The sequence below is a fragment of the Delphinus delphis genome, chromosome 19, assembly GCF_949987515.2.
Source record: "Delphinus delphis chromosome 19, mDelDel1.2, whole genome shotgun sequence".
NCBI classification, from domain to species: domain Eukaryota; kingdom Metazoa; phylum Chordata; class Mammalia; order Artiodactyla; family Delphinidae; genus Delphinus; species Delphinus delphis.
The window spans coordinates 2,107,822-2,125,856 of NC_082701.1; the positions used below are offsets into that span (position 1 = coordinate 2,107,822).

The 18,035-nt window shown below is 54.5% G+C and overlaps 1 protein-coding gene across 1 annotated transcript in view; it reads right to left on the minus strand.

The window, feature by feature from the left end:
- Positions 1 to 417: 417 nt before the first annotated feature.
- RGS9 (regulator of G protein signaling 9) overlaps positions 418 to 18,035 on the minus strand; it is a 52,543-nt gene continuing 34,925 nt past the window's right edge. Inside the window, exons 13-18 of the mRNA XM_059998104.1 lie at positions 16,145 to 16,232; positions 15,533 to 15,671; positions 13,793 to 13,878; positions 11,183 to 11,300; positions 2,051 to 2,508; positions 418 to 684 (exon numbers count right to left, since the gene is read on the minus strand). Coding sequence (XP_059854087.1) covers positions 534 to 684; positions 2,051 to 2,508; positions 11,183 to 11,300; positions 13,793 to 13,878; positions 15,533 to 15,671; positions 16,145 to 16,232 — 1,040 coding nt within the window. The 3' untranslated portion in view covers positions 418 to 533. The remainder of the gene's footprint in view (positions 685 to 2,050; positions 2,509 to 11,182; positions 11,301 to 13,792; positions 13,879 to 15,532; positions 15,672 to 16,144; positions 16,233 to 18,035) is intronic.

The window sequence follows — 18,035 nt, forward strand, 5'->3', positions numbered from 1 at the left end:
TCTGCTTCTGGGGGGATCGGAGCACACCTGGCATTCTAGAAGGATGCCTTTCCCCAGCCTCCTCTTCCTGTGTGATGCCACAGCCTGGGGCTTCCTCCCGGGGGGGGGGGGGTCCGTTGATGAGAGCATCACATAAAAACCAGTTTAGACAGGGAGGGAGTTCTTTGAAGTGATTCAGTTCCCTTTCTCCAGAAAACCAAAGAAGACTTGAGATTATCTCATAAATAGCTAATAAAACCAGACACACACTAACATTCCAATCCAAAAACACTTGACAAGGTAACCTTTTATCGGTTTTAAGGCGGCAAGTCAAGTCCTCTGGTCCACATGCCTTTCTTCTGACCAAGGGTCCGGGTCGAGGGAAGGGGTTGGCCAGGGGGAGCCCAGCCAGAGCACTCTTCTCCATCATCCAACCATCCTGTCTCTCCAGTCCCCAAATACGATCTTAATGCACTTTGGTTTAGAGCAAGCATGTCCCGCGGCCCCATCCAGCCGAGTGTGCAGGAGCGACTGCCTAGCCCGAGGCCCCGGGCTCAGCTAGCTTTGCCCTCGGCCAGGCTCTCCCAGGGGCAGATGACCTCCTTTTCTATGGCCTGGTCACTCCGTTCTCCTGTCCTCGTGTCCTCTGGGTCCACCAGGCAGGTCCCGCTCCCCGTAGGCACATCCATTTTGATCTGGAAGAAGCTTCAGGCACAAGAGGAAAGCAGGTGGGTGGGGATAGGAGGTCACCAAGTCCCCAGCTCACCCTGACATCCCTGAAGGGGCGTGGACACAGGTGCATTTGCCAAAGGCTGCGTGTGCAGGGACTGGCTGGGCGGATCCCTTTCATTGGGGAAGGAGGGAGACTCCTATTTTCTTGCTGAATGAAGAATAATTCAGAAAATGCTTTACTTTCATTTTCAAGGGGCTTTTGAGTTTGTATGGCTTTGATGAATTCAGGATGTTCCTATAGAACATGCCGGGACTTAATCTCAGCCCCTTTAAACTGCCTTCTCATGAAGTGGTGGCCACTGAGAACAGAGGTTTTAAAAGCCCCAAGCCTGTATGTGTGGCCTGGCTGTGGCCACAAAGCTAGAACATTCCCTCAGCAGAGCCAGTTGGGAGGAATCAACAGATATGTTCGCCCTGGATCCTGACCCCTCCCCTCCCCCATCCCCAGATGCACAGTGCACAGCAGAAGCCGGATACTTGGGTATCCATGGCAACCTAGGACCTCAGCAGGCGCCTTCTTTCAACCAGACCTGGCAGGGCCCAATGCAGGAGCCTGTTGGTTGGTGCAAGGTTGCCCCCCCACCTGCTGTCTCCCCCCAAAACCAAATAAAGATGGGGGCTGATTCTTTGCTTTGCATTGTCTGTAACTTTTCTTTCTGCCCTGGTCCGGGAGCGATCAAGCGCCCCTCAGAGCTTCTGTTCAGCACCCAGGAGCTGCTTCGGGGCAGGGGGTCCTCAGAGGTGGGAACAGCAGCACCCACGATGGGGTTTAGAGGGGCTGCCCCTGCGCAGAGACTGGACACTGTCAGCACCCCTGCAGCCCCTCTGAGCCACCGGGCAGGTGTGTGCAGGAGGGGGTGGGGGAGGGGAGGGAGTGCGGGGCCCCAGCACCATCTGTGGGTCCCACTGCTGCCACTGAGCTTTCCGGCCCTTTAAAAAATGCGATGGATTCATTAGATTAACGTTTTAGGGGTGGAGCAGGGTGGGTGGAAGAGTATAAAAAGGGGAAAAGAAGATGGAAAAGAAAGACACTCTTCTCCTTTTCCTCAGAAAGACAGGAGAGGGCAGCACTGAATGTCTGGAAACTACCCAGAGGCCGAGGGATTTAATGGGCCTGTGGGTTGTATCTGTTCTCCCAGAATCCTCCTTACCCAGCCCCCTACTGTCCCCCTAGCCCAGCCCCCACAGCCCCCAGACCACAGAGCCTCGGTCCTCACCAGACATCCACGCACACCCGCGCGTGCACACACAGACACACACACACATACACACCCCTCCATCACACACACACACACACACACACACACACACACACACACACACACCCCTCCATCCTTACTTGGCTGCTCTCCGGGACCTCGGTCGTGGCAGCTGCCGGCCCGCCTCCCCCAGCGGCTGCACCTTCCCGTGGGGCACAGGGGGGCACCTGGGGGAGAGCCTGGCAAAGACCGGGGAGGCCAAACAGCCTCGTCTCAGGAACCGGCCGAGGGACAGGGCCACGCGGGCCTTGGGAGGGGCCCGGGGCCGGGGCTGGTCCGCGGAGGCCCCGCCGGTCTCAGCATCCGAGCGCCCGCGGGCGGCCTCCCGCTTCGGCTCCTCGCCCGGGGAGCCCTCCAAGGCCACCTTGATGGGCGAGGGGCAGACGGTGCTGCTGGGCCGCCGGAGGAAGCGGCCGGGCGAGGGGAAGGGCCTCCGCGGCGAGCGGCAGCGCGGGGAGCGGGGGCTGGACGGAGAGGGGGGCAGGGGGGCCCCGGTGTACACGGTCAGGTGAGGGCTGGGGGCCGCGCGCTGGTCCGGCTGCGGAGAAGGAGGGAGAGAGCGCGTAGTGAGCGGCGTGGCCGGTCCACGGCCCGCGGGCCGCGCTCGGCTGACTCAGCCACCTGGGCCGACGGCACGCCGCACACAGACCTCCCACCAAGGGGCCTGCCCGTCCCCAAGCCCTGGCCACGTCCCCAGGGCTGGGGTTTGCATCCCAGGGCACAGACGGTCCTTCTTCCAGGCCTGGGACACGGGGTGTGGCCAGGCTGGATTTCCAATCGGCCTGGGACTCCGCCCCCAACGAGCAACGCCTGCACCCACCGTCCATCATGCCCTCCCTGCTCCATCCTCGGGACCGCCTGAAGTCGGGAGGCATCTAACACCCTTTTCACAGAGCAGCGGAGGTGCCAGGAGGAGAGCTGATCCTTCCAGGCCTAAGACCACCCGTCTTGTCCTGAGCCCCGACCCACGTCCGCGGGTCACCCCTGGGGATGACTGCGCCCACCCTTTCCCATGCCCTTCCCCGCAGGCAGCGCAGCAGGACCTGGACCTTCCGCGGAGAAGGAGCCTGGAAACACAGACAAGGAGGTTATCGGTGGGGAAAGGGGAAGTAGGTCAGCAGATCAGCCTCCCTGGGCCACGGGGGCCGACCAGGGGGCAGCAGCGTGGGGTCAGGCAGGCTGTCGGGAAGGAGCCCGAGAGCTTCATCTGAGCTAACGGCAGAAGCGAGAATCCGAATCCTCAGCAGGAAAGCTCTCTGCTCTCACCTCTCCTCGGCCTGCTTTGTGTCCCCCCCGTCACCCCGAAGGCCTGCCCTGGCCATGTGCCACATCAAAGCCCAGTGTGGATGGAGCTGGGGGCTGTGCTGGTCCTGGCGGGGAGAGGGCTCCTGGGACAGCTGGACTGACACTGCCTCCAAGAGAGAAATGCCTCCAGGGAAGAAAAACCCTCTTTGAAACTGTCACAGCCACACAGATGTCCCGCTTAGAGGGAGCCACCTGCCCCCGGGGGCCTGGGCACTGCCCTGGGGCCCAAGGAGGGCAGCTCCGGGCGCTGAGCTGGAGTCTGCTGGCTTCTGAGGAGTGTGCTGGTCCCGACCTGAAGAGGGAAGGGCACATCCGAGAACAGCCCTGAGAGGAAAAGCAAGGCCAGGGGGCCACAGGGAGCTTTGCCGCCGGGGTTGGGGAGGGCGGTCTCCACTCTCTCCCACCGGCTCCCTGAAGCTCAAGCAACACTCGGTTCTGAAACAGCAGCTCGGAGGCACTGATGCTGTTCCACTGCTCAGACAAGCCGACAAACCAGAGCTGAGGCCGGAGCCGAGGCCACTGGGTTATTACACTAATCATCATCGTGATTATTGCTAACACGCAGTGACAGCTTAGCAAATGTGAGTTTCTGGGCTGAGCACTTTATGTGGACTATGGCATTTATCTCCCAGAGCCACTCGGTGAGGCAGGCACCTCTTATTATGCCCATTTTACAGATGAGGAAACCAAGGCTTCCAGAAGCTAAGCCTCAAGAATGCGGGGAACGGTGAGCAGATTTTGCAAAACCATGCTCACTGGCTCCGTAGTTTGCGTGTGTCACGCCAGTCAGATGTCTCAGTGCAGGCTGAAGGTCAGAATCACGCAGGGTGCCCATTACAAATGCAGATCCCAGGCCCACCCCAGCCCACTGGAGGAGAACTTCATGGGGGGCACTCAGGGAAAGCAAAGTCTCGCAAACTTTGCTTGTGAGAAGGAGATGCTCTGCAAGTAAGCAAGACCCAGTAAGTAAGTACCCAGTGTGCACTGCGCTTCCGACACCTGTGTCCTACAGGGCACAGTCTGCAAAGGAGAATAACAAGAGGGGTGGCTGGGCCCTGATGAAGGGTTTGGGAGGTGACTGTCAGGTGTACGGCCCTGCAGTTTATGAAGCACTTACGATGTGCCAGGTGCGCAAAGCATCTATTACCACCCCATTTTAGAGACCAGAATACTGAGGACCAGAGGGGTTCAGTACCGTCCCCATGCTCCCACCACAAACCCGTGAGTGTGGAACACAGAACTCTAAGGGGGCACCAAGATGCCCGCCCCTGCCCTTCAGGATGGGTGTGAGCTGTGGATGCCACGGGGCAGTCATCCCCAAGGTCAGGCTATGGCATACGGCATCGGTGACTCTAAAAGGAATTATCCCAGCGACCCTGATCTCATCACCTGATCCCTTCAAATCTGAGTCTGGAAGCCAGAGAGACAGAAGTCAGAGAGGTGCGGAGCACGATTAGGAATTCAACAAGGGAGGAGTTCATGGTTGGCTTGGAAGATGGAGGGTGGGGAGCGTGCAGCAAGGAGTTCGGGCGGCTTCTGGAAGCTGAGAGCAGCTCTCCGCCGACAGCTGGCAAAAAAAATGGGGCCTCAGTCCCGTGACAAGAGACGGAATCCTTCCAACTGCATGGAAGAGCCTCCAGAGGAGAACACACACAGCCTCGCGACACCCTGACTGTGTACCCTGAACAGAGACACCTGCCCAGTCTCACCTGGCCACCTATGAGCTGGGAAATGGTGCTTGTCGGTGCTAATTTGTCCCTCAGGGATCGCTAACTAATACAGTGACCAAATGAGACTCTGACTCCAGGTCCGTGTAACCCCAAAGGCTTTGCTTTTCCTACTGATCCACGCTGCCAGCCCATAGCCTGGGGGTTTTGTACGGGACTTGGGGTCCTGGGCCAAAACGCCAACCTAGGAACCAGGCTTTATTCAGAGAGATGGAGAGCCATCGAGTTAAGCGAGGACACACCCACCCCCAGTTCATTACCTTAAATCCCACTCACTCAGAATTTGTGGGCAACTCCTGCTATAATCCTCACTTTACAGATAAAAAAACAGAGGCTCATGGAGATGATGCAGCTCGACCAAGACGATACAGCTTAGGACAGCCAAGCCCCGCCACATCCCCCCGCCCAATTCTGGCCCTTCCTCTCCACCCCACTCCTCTGCCCAGCACCTGCTTTATTCCAGGATGAATGACAGGACACGTTAGGAAGGTGGCTACTGTCCTGCTTCACTTACCTGGCCTGATAAAGTCCCTTCTTCTGGGCAAACAGGCATCAGCCCGACTGGCCCTGGACACTCTGAGCAAGATGCCTTTTTCTACCCACTCTCCCCGCGACCCTGGCCCCTCCCATACCCACCACGGGTGTGAAGCAGCAAAGCAGCGGCGTGCGAGGCACGTGGCAAAGAAATGACACAACACAGACACAGTGAAGCAGTGCTTGGCTTTGTTTTGTGCTGCTGTTTTATTCTGCTGCAGAAGGAGCATGACACGGAGCGCATTCGGTGGCACGAGAACACGAGCACAGGCTTTCAATGAAAGGCAAAGCAGATGATGCAGAGACGCGACTCACTTTCCGTACAGAAACTGGCTGAGAATTTGCAGGAGACCCTGTAGCCACTTCCTGGGAGCAGGTAGGCGGAGAGGGCCACCTTCCGGGGGCCACATGCCATGCACCAGTCCCCCCTTCCCAGCCCCTCTCACTCGCCCTTTCCCTGCTGCCCCCAAAAGCGAATGAGCACAGTTGGCCCCGTGGGGAAAAATCCATGTGGGCGAACACCCCATTTCTCCTACCAGTCAGCTCATCTGCCACCGCCCAGCACAAGACCTTCCCATCTTGAACAGACAAAACTGGGGACCCATGGACTGACCAGTCACTACACTGCTGCTGGTCAGCCCTCTCCTAGGAACTGCAGACATACGATGTGACATCAATTCCCCACTCTCTTCCCCTCAAATATATCCTAATGGTCCCTGGAGAGCTAGACTCTGAGAGAGAAGAGAAAGTAAGATGGTTTGGGTCAACAAGCCTTTAAATACACCTCAGGAAATGCCCTAAAGAACAATGAACCACTGTACTGGGCAACACTGACAAATGCAAGGAAGAACAAGCTTACTTTAAGACCATGAAGCTACTAGGGTTGGTGATGATGATACTGATGACAACAATGACGACAGTGATGGCTATGATGGTGATGATGCTGATGATGGTGACGATGGTGATGGTGATGATGGTGATGATGGTGGTGGTGATGGTGATGACGGTGATGATGGTGATGGTGTTGGTGATGATGGTGATGGTGATGGTGGTGATGATGGTGATGATGGTGGTAATGGTGATGATGGTGATGAAGATGGTGGTGATGGTGATGGTGTTGGTGATGATGATGGTGATGATGGTGGTGGTGATGGTGATGATGGTGATGGTGTTGGTGATGATGATGGTGATGATGGTGATGATGATGGTGGTGATGATGGTGGTGATAGTGATGATGGTGATGATGGTGGTGGTGATGGTGATGGTGATGATGATGGTGATGGTGATGGTGATGATGGTGATGATGGTGATGATGGTGGTGGTGATGGTGATGATGGTGATGATGATGGTGATGATGGTGATGATGGTGATGATGATGGTGATGGTGATAGTGATGATGATGGTGGTGATGGTGATGATGATGTTGGTGATGATGGTGATGATGGTGATGGTAAGGATGATGGTGATGATGGTGGTGATGGTGGTGATGGTGATGATGATGATGGTGATGATGGTGATGATGATGATGGTGATGATGATGGTGGTGATGATGCTGGTGATGGTGATGGTAAGGATGATGGGGATGATGGTGGTGATGGTAATAATAATGATGGCTGTGATGACGACCACGGCAGCTGGCATTTACTGAGCACTTATGTGCCAGGCATTTTCCTAAGCACTCTGCTCCCTAGCCCTTGTATTTCCACTCAACCCTCACAACAAAAGCAGTCTTTTCTCTAAAAGCCAAGCCTGAAAATGAATCCTGGTGCCTTATGGCATAACTTACATTCTAGCATCAGATATACACCACATGGGTGGAGAAACTCAAGCTGTTTACAATACGGCATTAGTGGAATTAAGATGGTGCCTAAGTACGTGGCAGGATAGAGAATATCATAGTAATTTAAATGTATCAATACTATTGTCCAAATAAATACTATTTTTACACCATTTGAGATTCAGATGGACCCTGTGGGGCTACTGTTAGTGCATCAAAGCTGGCAGGAGCAGATACCAGCGGCTGGAGTCTAGAAGCAGACACACTTCCAAAACCTCAAAACTGGGTAGGGCTTCTTTCTACCAAACATGAGAATTTCCTGGTGGATCCCCCTCGACCCCCCAGGCCAGACAATGCTCCCCCATCTCTGTGCTCCGCTAGTGTGTTGCACACCACCCAGCCTATGTCGCCTCCGTGTACTCTTGTCAGCCCCTTGAGGGCAGAGAACACCTCGTCCATTTTTGCATCTGTGCCATGGGCTCTCACACAAAACAGGTGTTTAAAATACATTTGTGGATGGAGATGAAGAGGTACAAACTACTAGGTATAAAAGAAATGATACTAGGATGTAACGTACAGCACAGGGAATATAGCCAGCGTTTTATAATAAGTTTAAGTGGAGTATAATCTATAAAAATATTGAATCACTGTTGTATACCTGAAAATAATATAATTTTGTAAACCAACTATACTTTAATAATAAAAAATATATAGAATACACTTGTGGAACACATCCAGAAGTGAAGCCATGTGTCATCTCCCTTCCTTCAGAAGGGTAATGTGGAAGCACTCATCCGTCTGATAAGGAACGATGACCTACTTTGTTGACATGTCTGTGCCTCTCCTTTGACTGGGGATTCTTGTGTGTCTGACACTGAGACGGTTTCCATCAATGCGTCTGACACAGAGCACTGGGCACTCTGCAGGAGGATGACAGGCACATGAAGCAGACATGTCTCATGAGTGAGGAGTGGGCTGGTGAATCGTTGAGTCAAAGATGAACAAGACATACTCTGTGTCCTGAAGAATTCAAGGTGCATTTCAACTCTCCCACCACCCTACCACCATTTTGCTAGGTGTGTAACCTCAGCTCATACCGGGGTAACTAGGATGGAGGGCAAATACCTCCAGTTCCATGCTTCTCCAACTTTCCCACGGAAGTAGGCCAAACAGCAGGAGAACTGGGCAGCCATGCTCTCCCAGGAGTCTGAGGGCAAAAGCCCGAGTCCGCCACAGCCAGGCATGAGATATCTTTGATGTCTCAGCTTTTATCTTAAAAAATTCATGTACAGCTTGCAGTCTAATTCGTAATATATTCATGATTATTTTAATGTGAAATCTAAAAAACTATCTAACTTCCCTCCCGTTGCAAATCTTCAAGTAAAATTGATGGCCCAGGCTGGGTATGCTCCTGGAATTCACTGACTCTGGTTTGAGAAACATGGATCTGGTCCCAACCCCTCATTTCAAAAATTATGAAGCAGAGAGGTGAAGTGACCTGCTCAAGACCACATGGCTAGCGACAGAATGAGGACAAGAGCCTAAGAGGCCTTGTCCAAACCCAGGGCTCTTTCCACCCACCATCCATCCATCCATCCATCCATCCATCCATCCATGCATGTAATATGTTTATGCAGAATTCACTAGGTATAAAGCATCAGGTTCCAAATAGTGAGTGACATACGGTCCCTTCCCTCATGTCACTCAGTTTACAATGGTTCATCACCTGAAATTTCTGCTTGAGGTGCTCCCCCTGAGTTGGAGGACTCCAGCATCCTTCAAAAGAGAGATGAACCAAGCATCTCTGTAGTTGCTCTTCCAGAGTGTAAACTAGGCTATGACTGGGGAAGACGGGGAGAGTAATAGAATCCCTTTGCTAACACGAAACCAAGAGCCTCAAACCTCTTACAATGGCCTGGAAAGCCCGCGATGGCCTGCCTGCCCACCTCTTGGACCTCATCTTGTACCACTGCCCCTTTGTCTACCAGGCTCCTTTCATCTGGCCTTTCAGTCTGAGCCATTTCCCACCTCTGGGCCTTTGCTCATGCAGCTCCCTCTGCCTGGAAAGTTCTTCCTGCCTCACCTGCACTCCTTCTATGGCCAAATCTTTTTCATCCTCTGCTTATCCGCCACCACCTCAGAAAGTCCCCGAGTCCACACACGCGGCATCCTCCCTACTACGGCACTGTGTGCATTAAAGCACATTCTGTGGGTTTTATCAGATTTTTGTTTGAGTTGCCGATTACAAGGATGGCCTCAGTTCTTCAGCCCTCCACATCTCCCTGTCTTTTGTTAGGAGGCTTTGAAATTTCTCTCACTGAAGAGGTAGAATCGATTTCCCCAGCCCTTGATTCTAGGCTGGATTTGTGACTCGCTTTGGTTATTAAGATGAGGCACCAGTTCCAGGCCTTCATCTCAAGAATCTTATGTGCTTCCCCCGACTCCCTTGCAATTTTGCCATCCTCATAGGATCATGCCCAGGCCAGGCTGTTGAAGGATAAGAAACATGTGAGCAGAGTCCTTCAACTCATCCCGGCCTAGGCTGCCACAGATCAACCCTCACCAGGTGTGGGAAGGAGCCCCACCTAGATCAACAGAGCCACAAAGATGATCCTATATGCATAAGCCATGAACACTTATTCTTCTATACCACTCTAGCTGTGTGTTTGTTTGTTACACAGCAGCAGCTACCTGATACACTTGGCTTCCTTATTTTTGTGTCAGTCCTGGACTATAAGCTCCATGAGGCAGGGAACATGTCTATTTTATTCACCAATGCCTGGCACATAATAGGTGCTCAGTTAATTTGCTGAGTGAGTCTTTTTGATGTAGAAGGTCGGTGCCTGCTCATCCACTTGCTTTATCTCGTTTGCATTCTTACACAGGTGTACAGGAGCAAACCCAACTTCAGGAATTACCTTTAGGCCTCCAAGGTCAGAGCTGGAACTATCCTGACCACCCCACCCCCCACCCCTGACCCCAGGCTGGCCTAACCTAAAGCTATGGAGGAGGGAAGCACCAACATCTAGGTAATATCCCAAAGAGTACTATCTTTGACCCTGACTCATTTTGAAAATGTCACAGGCCTCTAACCATCCCTCCTCCCATGAATGAAGACATCGGCCCCTTCGTCCTTTAACCAAAAAGATGCTCCATTTTACCTGGACTTCTCTGGAGGCCTCTGGCCTAAGGCCTTCATTCCTACAAGCTACTAATTCCCTTGGCATCATGTAAAAGGGGGATGGGGAGGCAAAAGCGAAGGAGAGAGCCCGCCAACCCTCAAAACTTAGGACTAAGAACAAGCTCAAAAGAAATGTCTCAGCAGAGCTTCTCCAGGCAGGTGTGACAGAGGGGCCCCAGGAAAGGGCATCTACAGCGGAGCCCTGCAGCCAGCCCCTGGCTGGGGCGCCCCGTCCCCGCTGCTCTAGAGGCAGAGTCTAAATTGGAGAGAGGGAGGAGGAGCTTCTGGACGCTACTGGAAACAAACATGCGGAACGACGCCCTGGGGGTAGTTAACCACGCCCTTCTCGCCAATGGCGGTTCACGAAGCAGCTTTTCTCTCTGGTTCTCACCCCCAAGGACTCCGGAGGGTAAGACAGGCGATGTCACAGCAACGGAGTCAGGTGCAGCCCCCCTCTCCCCCCCTCCCCCGTGCCCGCCCGGCCCCTTGGCGATCTGGAGGGATAGGAGGAAGCCCAAGACAGGGGTCCGAGGAGTCGGGGGTGACCCCGACTGGCCCACCGCCCCCTGAATGGGGCGCAGAGCCCTCTAGACCCTCCCCCACCCCCACGAATAAATAAGTAACTGTGCATTTATTTGGGAGGCAGCTCTTTTCTGAGTTGGCTCCTGCGATCCAGTTTGCTCATGACCTGGGTGATGTCCACCGTGTTGGCCGCTTCCCGAGCCTTGGCTTCTTCTTCCAGCTGCCTGAGGATGACGGGGCTTGGGCTGGAGCGCAGGGTACGCCGCATGAACCGGAGGCTCGAGCTGAAAGGGAGGAGAGAACAGTGGCTGGTGGAGGGCCACGCGCTCCCCGAAGCGCCACTGGCACACCTGGCGGGAGGTGAGGCCGGACTCCGGATCGGCCCCTTATCCCCGCGGGGAACCTCACGGGGGGCCCTCAGAGGCACATCCAGCCGTGGCTCTTTTCTCCCCGCTGGGAGGATGGGACCAGACTGAGGACCAGCTGCCATCATATCTTAGGCTTAGACGCGGCCAGGAAGACTCAGATGGTGCCAAGTACAGACTACCGTTCATGAGGTTTAGAAATCAACGAGGCATCTTATCTTCCTGGAGGCCCTTCCAGAAAGAAGCGGACAAGGAGGGTCTGGATACTGGAAACCCAGGGGCTCTGGCCCCCAGGGAGAATTGGAACGCTTGTTTTCAAAAGCCAAGGTTCTGGGGCTTCCCTGGTGGCGCGGTGGTTGAGAGTCCGCCTGCCGATGCGGGGGACACGGGTTCGTGCCCTGGTCCGGGAGGGTCCCACGTGCCGCGGAGCGGCTGGGCCCGTGAGCCATGGCCGCTGAGCCTGCGCGTCCGGAGCCTGTGCTCCGCAACGGGAGAGGCCGCAACAGTGAGAGGCCCGCGTACCGCAAAAAAAAAAAAAAAAAAAAAAAAAAAAAAAAAAAAAAAACCACAGAAGCCAAGGTTCTAAAAAGGAAGGAAAGAGCGGGGCCATCGAAGAGCGAGCCTGCACGGGCAGAGCAAGGGGACGGGTCCTGAAGAGGGCTGAGCAGGCGTGCGATGTGCGCCTGCACCAGACCCGGCGGACCCTTCCTCCAAAGCACTGTGCGCATGCGCGAGCCGTCAGCCCCCTTCAACAAAAGCCAATCGTGGATCCCCGACCCCAAACTCTCCACCACGACCTCGGGAGCCACGACAAAGCTCTGAGTGAGGCAGGCGATGGAAAGCAGGCTTGGAAAATGAGCATTTCAGCAGCAAGGGGAGACTTAAAACCTAGGACCTCCCCGAATTTCAGGACCACGTAAGCCCCTGGAACTCTAGCATCCACCCTAGGGAGGAAGAGGGCTCCCCTACCCGTAAGTCAGGGCTCCCACCAGCCCTGCCTGCCTGGAGCTCCATTTAACTTGTTCTGGAAAAATTAAGTTTTGTGCGCTGTCTCACGCCTGAGAGTCACGGGGCAAACTCATACCCGCCCTGCCATCCCCACAGAGTTCCAGGCCGGGCTTCCCACGTCCCACGGGGGTGTTCTCACTCGCGGTAGCGGTGACAGCATCACCGGACAGCGGTACCCGACCTCACAGCCGAGCACTGCACCTGTGGTCTAGTGCCGTCCCAGCCAAGCACCCGGATGCCCCACAAAAGATCTCAGCTGATTTCTCAGGTCTGTGCCAACTTAAAAAACATCTGGAGAGAGACATGCGAAGCTCTCCTCCCTTCCCGCCAACTTAAAAAGCATCTGGAGAGAGACATGCGAAGCTCTCCTCCCTTCCCCACTACTTCCTGGCAGAACTTCTGGAGCTATTATGACCCTTTCTTGTGGCTTAAAGAAAAGCTTTCAAGTCCCCAGGGACACTGAACTCCCTTCCTTACCCCGTGAACCTAGAAGAATAGCACCACAAAGACCTCCTTTCTCTCCTTTTCATAACAGGGCCATTATCCTCAAGAATGAAACCAAGTTGGGTTTTTTTTTAAGCTCCTTTGACAAAGGCTCTGGTCCAACCACCCCTCTTTTGAATTGACTGGAGACTCTGGAAAAAGAGCCCAGCGTGGGCTGAGCTGGCAAACGGGGCGGGGAACATCTACTAAGGGGGGGCCGGGGGAGGGGCGGACAGGACATGCGCTGGCGCTGGGAAAACCTCCGCCAAAGTCCTGCGTCTTTGTTCAAGCTGCCGTTTGGATACTCTTTTGAATCTTCAGTCCCTGTTGAGTTTTCTTTTTCCCCAAAAAAAGGAGCTCAAACTGCCCCTCAGAACATTTCATCCTTTGCCCAAGGGCTCTGCCAGATGGGATAGGCTCCATATCTCCAATGAGGAAGGTGAGAATGAACAAAGAAGGGCGTCCCCCCGGCTCAGCAAGAATACTTAGCGTTTCCCTGTACATTTTCCCTAAGAGTCTATATTTTTCCTGGGGTGCAGTCTGCTCTCCTCTCCACGGTCCTAGGCCATTACAAAGGACATTACCAGGATGTAGCTAAGTTAATTCCTACTCATCAGTTTGGAGGCGGAGAAGCGTAGCAATTAAAAAGCCAATGAGATGCTTCCATCTGTAATAAAGGTCATTATCCCAGCCCATAATCAAAACTCTGTGAAACCAGTGTTAGGGAAACAGAAGTTACTGGCAGTAATTACTGTCTGCATCTTGCCAGCGTGATTTCAGAGCATGGTGAGAAATACTTCCCAGTCCCCAATATTTTCATCCAGCAAATATCTTGATAACAGCCGTGTGGCTGAAAGAGACCCTCCTTTCCCTGTGAACAAAGCAGCAGGCCATGAGTGGCTGCAGCCCCTTCCACTTGCCTTCTCTTGGTCGTTTCCTGAGGTTCAACTGCTCTGGCCAGCATTTCCTTATAGACTGGGGATTTCAAGTAGCGGGCGTAAGAGTCCTAACGGGAACAAGAGAAAAACAGTTATCATGTGTTATCATGTGTTACACAGTTATCAAGTGTCACATCAAACGAATCCACTGGCCGTTTCCCCAGCCTTCCCTCAGCAGTGAGATTGCAAAGTGAAGAGGATGTGTATCCTTGTGTGCAAGGCATTCAGATGCGTGTCTAAAGCCACGGTGCTCAGGTGTGGTCCCCATGCCGGCAGCAACCATTTCCCTGGCCACTTGCTAGAAATGCACCTTCTCGGAGACCCGGGGAGTGGGACATGCTGGGTCTTGGCCAGATGCTGCCGCCCCTCACGCTAGAGAACCTTGGTCCACAGCCGCCCCCAAAGAATCTCGAGGGCTCTCCAGCGAAGTACGCACGAAACAGCAGACCCTTGCTTCCAACCTTGCCCACCCGCTACCTCCACTTTGAAGCCCACTCACAAGCCCTTCTCCCCTGAATTTCAGTAGAAAGGCAAGAGGATACCAAACCCAGCTCAACCTAAAACAGCCCCAGGCTCAGACTCCTCTTGTGTGGCTGTTTGCTGGGACCCTCGGCAGGTCCAGGGAAGCCGCTTCCTGAACGCCTGCTCCCCACAAGCCGACTGCAAACTCTAGTCGTAACATACATGGGACAAAGCCCACAGAAACATCTAGGAGAATTTCTCAACGACCAATTGAGAATTTAAAAAAATTTATTGAAACGGTACCATTCTAAAGACTAAGTAGTAGCAGTCAAGGTCATGAGAACTGTGGACAGAAGACGTAAATAGACATTTCTCCAAAGAAGACACACAGATGGCCCACAGGGACATGAAAAGCTGCTCCACGTCGCTAATCATTAGAGAATGCAAATCAGGACCACCGTGAGGTATCACCTCACACCGGTCAGAATGGCCATCCTCAAAAAGTCTACAGATAACAAATGCTGGAGAGGTCGTGGAGAAAAGGGAACCCTCCTACACGGTGGGGGGAATGTACATTGGTGCAGCCACTATGTCATGACGGTCTATGCGACGACTGCAGAGTGAGAAGCCTTAAGAAGGCACGCAGGGGCTCCCCTGGTGGCACAGTGGTTGGGAGTCCACCTGCCAATGCAGGGGACACATGTTCGAGCCCTGGTCCGGGAAGATCCCACATGCCGCGGAGCAACTAAGCCCGTGCTGCCACAACTACTGAGCCTGTGCTCTAGAGCCCGCGAGCCACAACTACTGAGCCCGCGAGCCACAACTACTGAGCCCACGTGCCACAACTACTGAGCCCACGTGCCTAGAGCCCGTGCTCTGCAACAGAGAAGGCACCGCAATGAGAAGCCCGCGCACCGCAACGAAGAGCAGCCCCCACTCGCAGCAACTAGAGAAAGCCTGCACGCAGTAACGAAGACCCAACACAGCCAAAAATAATAAATAAATTTAAAAAATAGATTAAAAAAAAAAACAGGGCACACAGCCTCTGCAGGCAGCCCTCCCTGGCCAGAGGGCCCAGGAGCACAAGGAGGGGCCAGCCCAGCGGGCAGGAGGCAGAGACAGCTGACAACCCTGCATCTAACAACGCAAAGCAGTAACCACGCATTCTCCCCCTTTTCCCCACATCTAAAGAACCCTCCCGGTACCTGGGGAGGGAAGCACTTCCAGGCCTCCGCGCACCCTCACCACGGCCGCGCCTACCTTCTTCATGAGCATGTAGATGTGGGTCTGCGCGGCGTCCAGCACGTAGCGGTGGGGATGCTTCAGCCCCTTGACTGTGATGTCCATGGTTTTGCCGTCTATGTTTATCCACCGCCTCGCCCCTGGGGCCAGAAACAGCCTGAGACGGGGAGGAAGACGTCAGCAAAAGTAGCCAGACCAGGTCAGTGAATGAAAAGTTCACAGCTGCTTGGGAGCGAGGGGTTGACAGTCGTGGGTTGGGTCCCCGGGGGGTGGAAGTGGTCTTTTTAGGAGACACTAAAGCATTTGAACAGGCCATCAAGCAACATTTCCTAGAAGCAAGAAAACAGCCCTGCCAGCATCGGGAATGTGAACTTGTGTTTGACTTTGGAATTCCCAACCTCTGGCAGAAAGAGAGCAAAAAGTGGGTGGGCTGACCCTCCCCCAGCTTTCTCCCAGGACCTCCAGCCTCCCGGAGCAGGGGTGAGGTGTCCACAGCTCGAGGTGAGGTGACTGATGGGCACGCGAGGCGTGGGGGGCCTCTATCCAGTCTCCGACCTCAAGCGTAACCGCGGGGGGGGGGCAGCTGGGGTGCCGGGGGGAGACCTCCCCACCAATCTGGCTCATCCTCACTTGTAAATCTCCTCCGCTTTCTCCTTGACCTTGGACTGATCTCCGTACTTCAGATCCTCACAGGCTTCCCAGAATCCCAGATTCTCCCCTGTGCGGGGGGGGGGGGGGGGGGGGGGGGTCGGGGGAGGGGGGAGGGTCCACGGGGACAGCCGGACAGGAGTCCAGATGGGAGGGGAAGGGAGGAAAGAAGAGAAACGGGTCAGCTGGGGTGCATCCCATCCTGGAGCAGCGACTACGGCGGGGACAAGACCACACGTCCTCTGTCCAGGGCCCCGAGAGGCTTGTTACCCCGGCCAGCACACCTACGTGCTCCAGGGGGCCACATGCCCTGTGTGTGCAGCCCACGTGTCTGCCGGGAACCTGCGCTTTCCCCCGGGGCACACGAGTCAGAGCTCAGATGAAGCGCCAGAGGCGGTCTCGTTCCTCTTCATCCAGGAGGTCGCACACCTTGCTTGGACAAGTGACATCTGATTAGGCTGGGACGCATGCGTCTCTGCTCTGTAGGTTTTCTCCGTGAAGGGTCCTGGTGACTTTGCGCCTGGTCGATGACGCACGTGACTCCCACCTCCTTTGTGCACAGAGAGCCCGTCTCTTAGGGCTCCTCGCGGGGCGTATTCCAGCCAAAGACCCTCACGGAGACGCTGCCGAAGCAGCGATGCTGACGGGCTGGCTCTCAGGAAGGCCTGGTCACCTGAGCCGGAGAGTCTGCGCCTCTGGGCCCAGGGGGAAAGCCAGCTTCTGCCCCACCCCGTTTCCTTCCACCTTCTCTAACTGGAAGGGGGATTCTCCCAGCCCCCAGTAGTGGGAACGCCTCGGTGGGCCATCCCAGGTGGCCAGTTTTCGCCTGAGAAAATAAACGGGGTCAGTCCAGTGGGAGAGCAAGAGCTTATGTGTGCATGTGTGTGTGTGTACGTTGTGCGTGCACACGTGTCTGTGTATTCGCGTGTGTGCATGTGTGTGTGTGTCTGTGTGTGCATGTGGGGCAGGGGGGAGGTGAATCACAGAATGCCATGGTGGGCGGAAATGGACCAGACCATCCCCTCCTCTCCATTCCCAGTATTCTCTGGAAGGCTCCCAGGTATTTTAGACTGGAAAAGTTTGCACGATCCTAAGCTAGTTGACCTCTGTCCCATAACTCCATAGAGATCCTTCCTCTTCAGCATGAAATTCAGGGTGCTCCTGGGACCGAGCACCCTGACCGAGCAAGCATGAGTAAACAGGCCAGCAGTGCTCTTAAGTGACAGCCATTGGTCTTACAGCAAGTGCCCTGTAGACCACCTTGCCCATGGCAAGACGGTTAATTGCTGAAGGGCAAAATTAAATGAGCAATTATTCACACTAGTCAAAAGGCGGAAACAACCCACACGTTCATCAGCAGATGAATGGATAAACAAAATGTGGTACATACGTTCAATGAGTATTATTCAGCCTTAAAAAGGAAGGGAGTTCTGACATAGCTACAATGTGGATGAACCTTGAAGAGAGCGTGCACCGTGAAACAAGCCAGACACAGAAGGACGATTACAGTCTGATTCCATTTATATGTGGCTCCCAGAGTCGTCAAGTTCATGGAAACAGAAAGTAGAATGGTTCCCAGGAGCTGGCGGGGAGTGGAGGAGTGGGGAGTTAGTGTTTAATGGGGGTAGAGTTTCGGTTTGGGAAGATAAAAAAGTTCCGGAGACCGATGGTGATGACAGGTGCACAATGATGTTAACGTCACTGAACTCTACACTTAGAATGGTTAAAATGGTAAGTCTTGGGCTTCCCTGGTGGCGCAGTGGTTGGGAGTCTGCCTGCCGATGCAGGGGGCACGGGTTCGTGCCCCGGTCCGGGAGGATCCCACGTGCCGCGGAGCGGCTGGGTCCGTGGGCCATGGCCGCTGGGCCTGCGC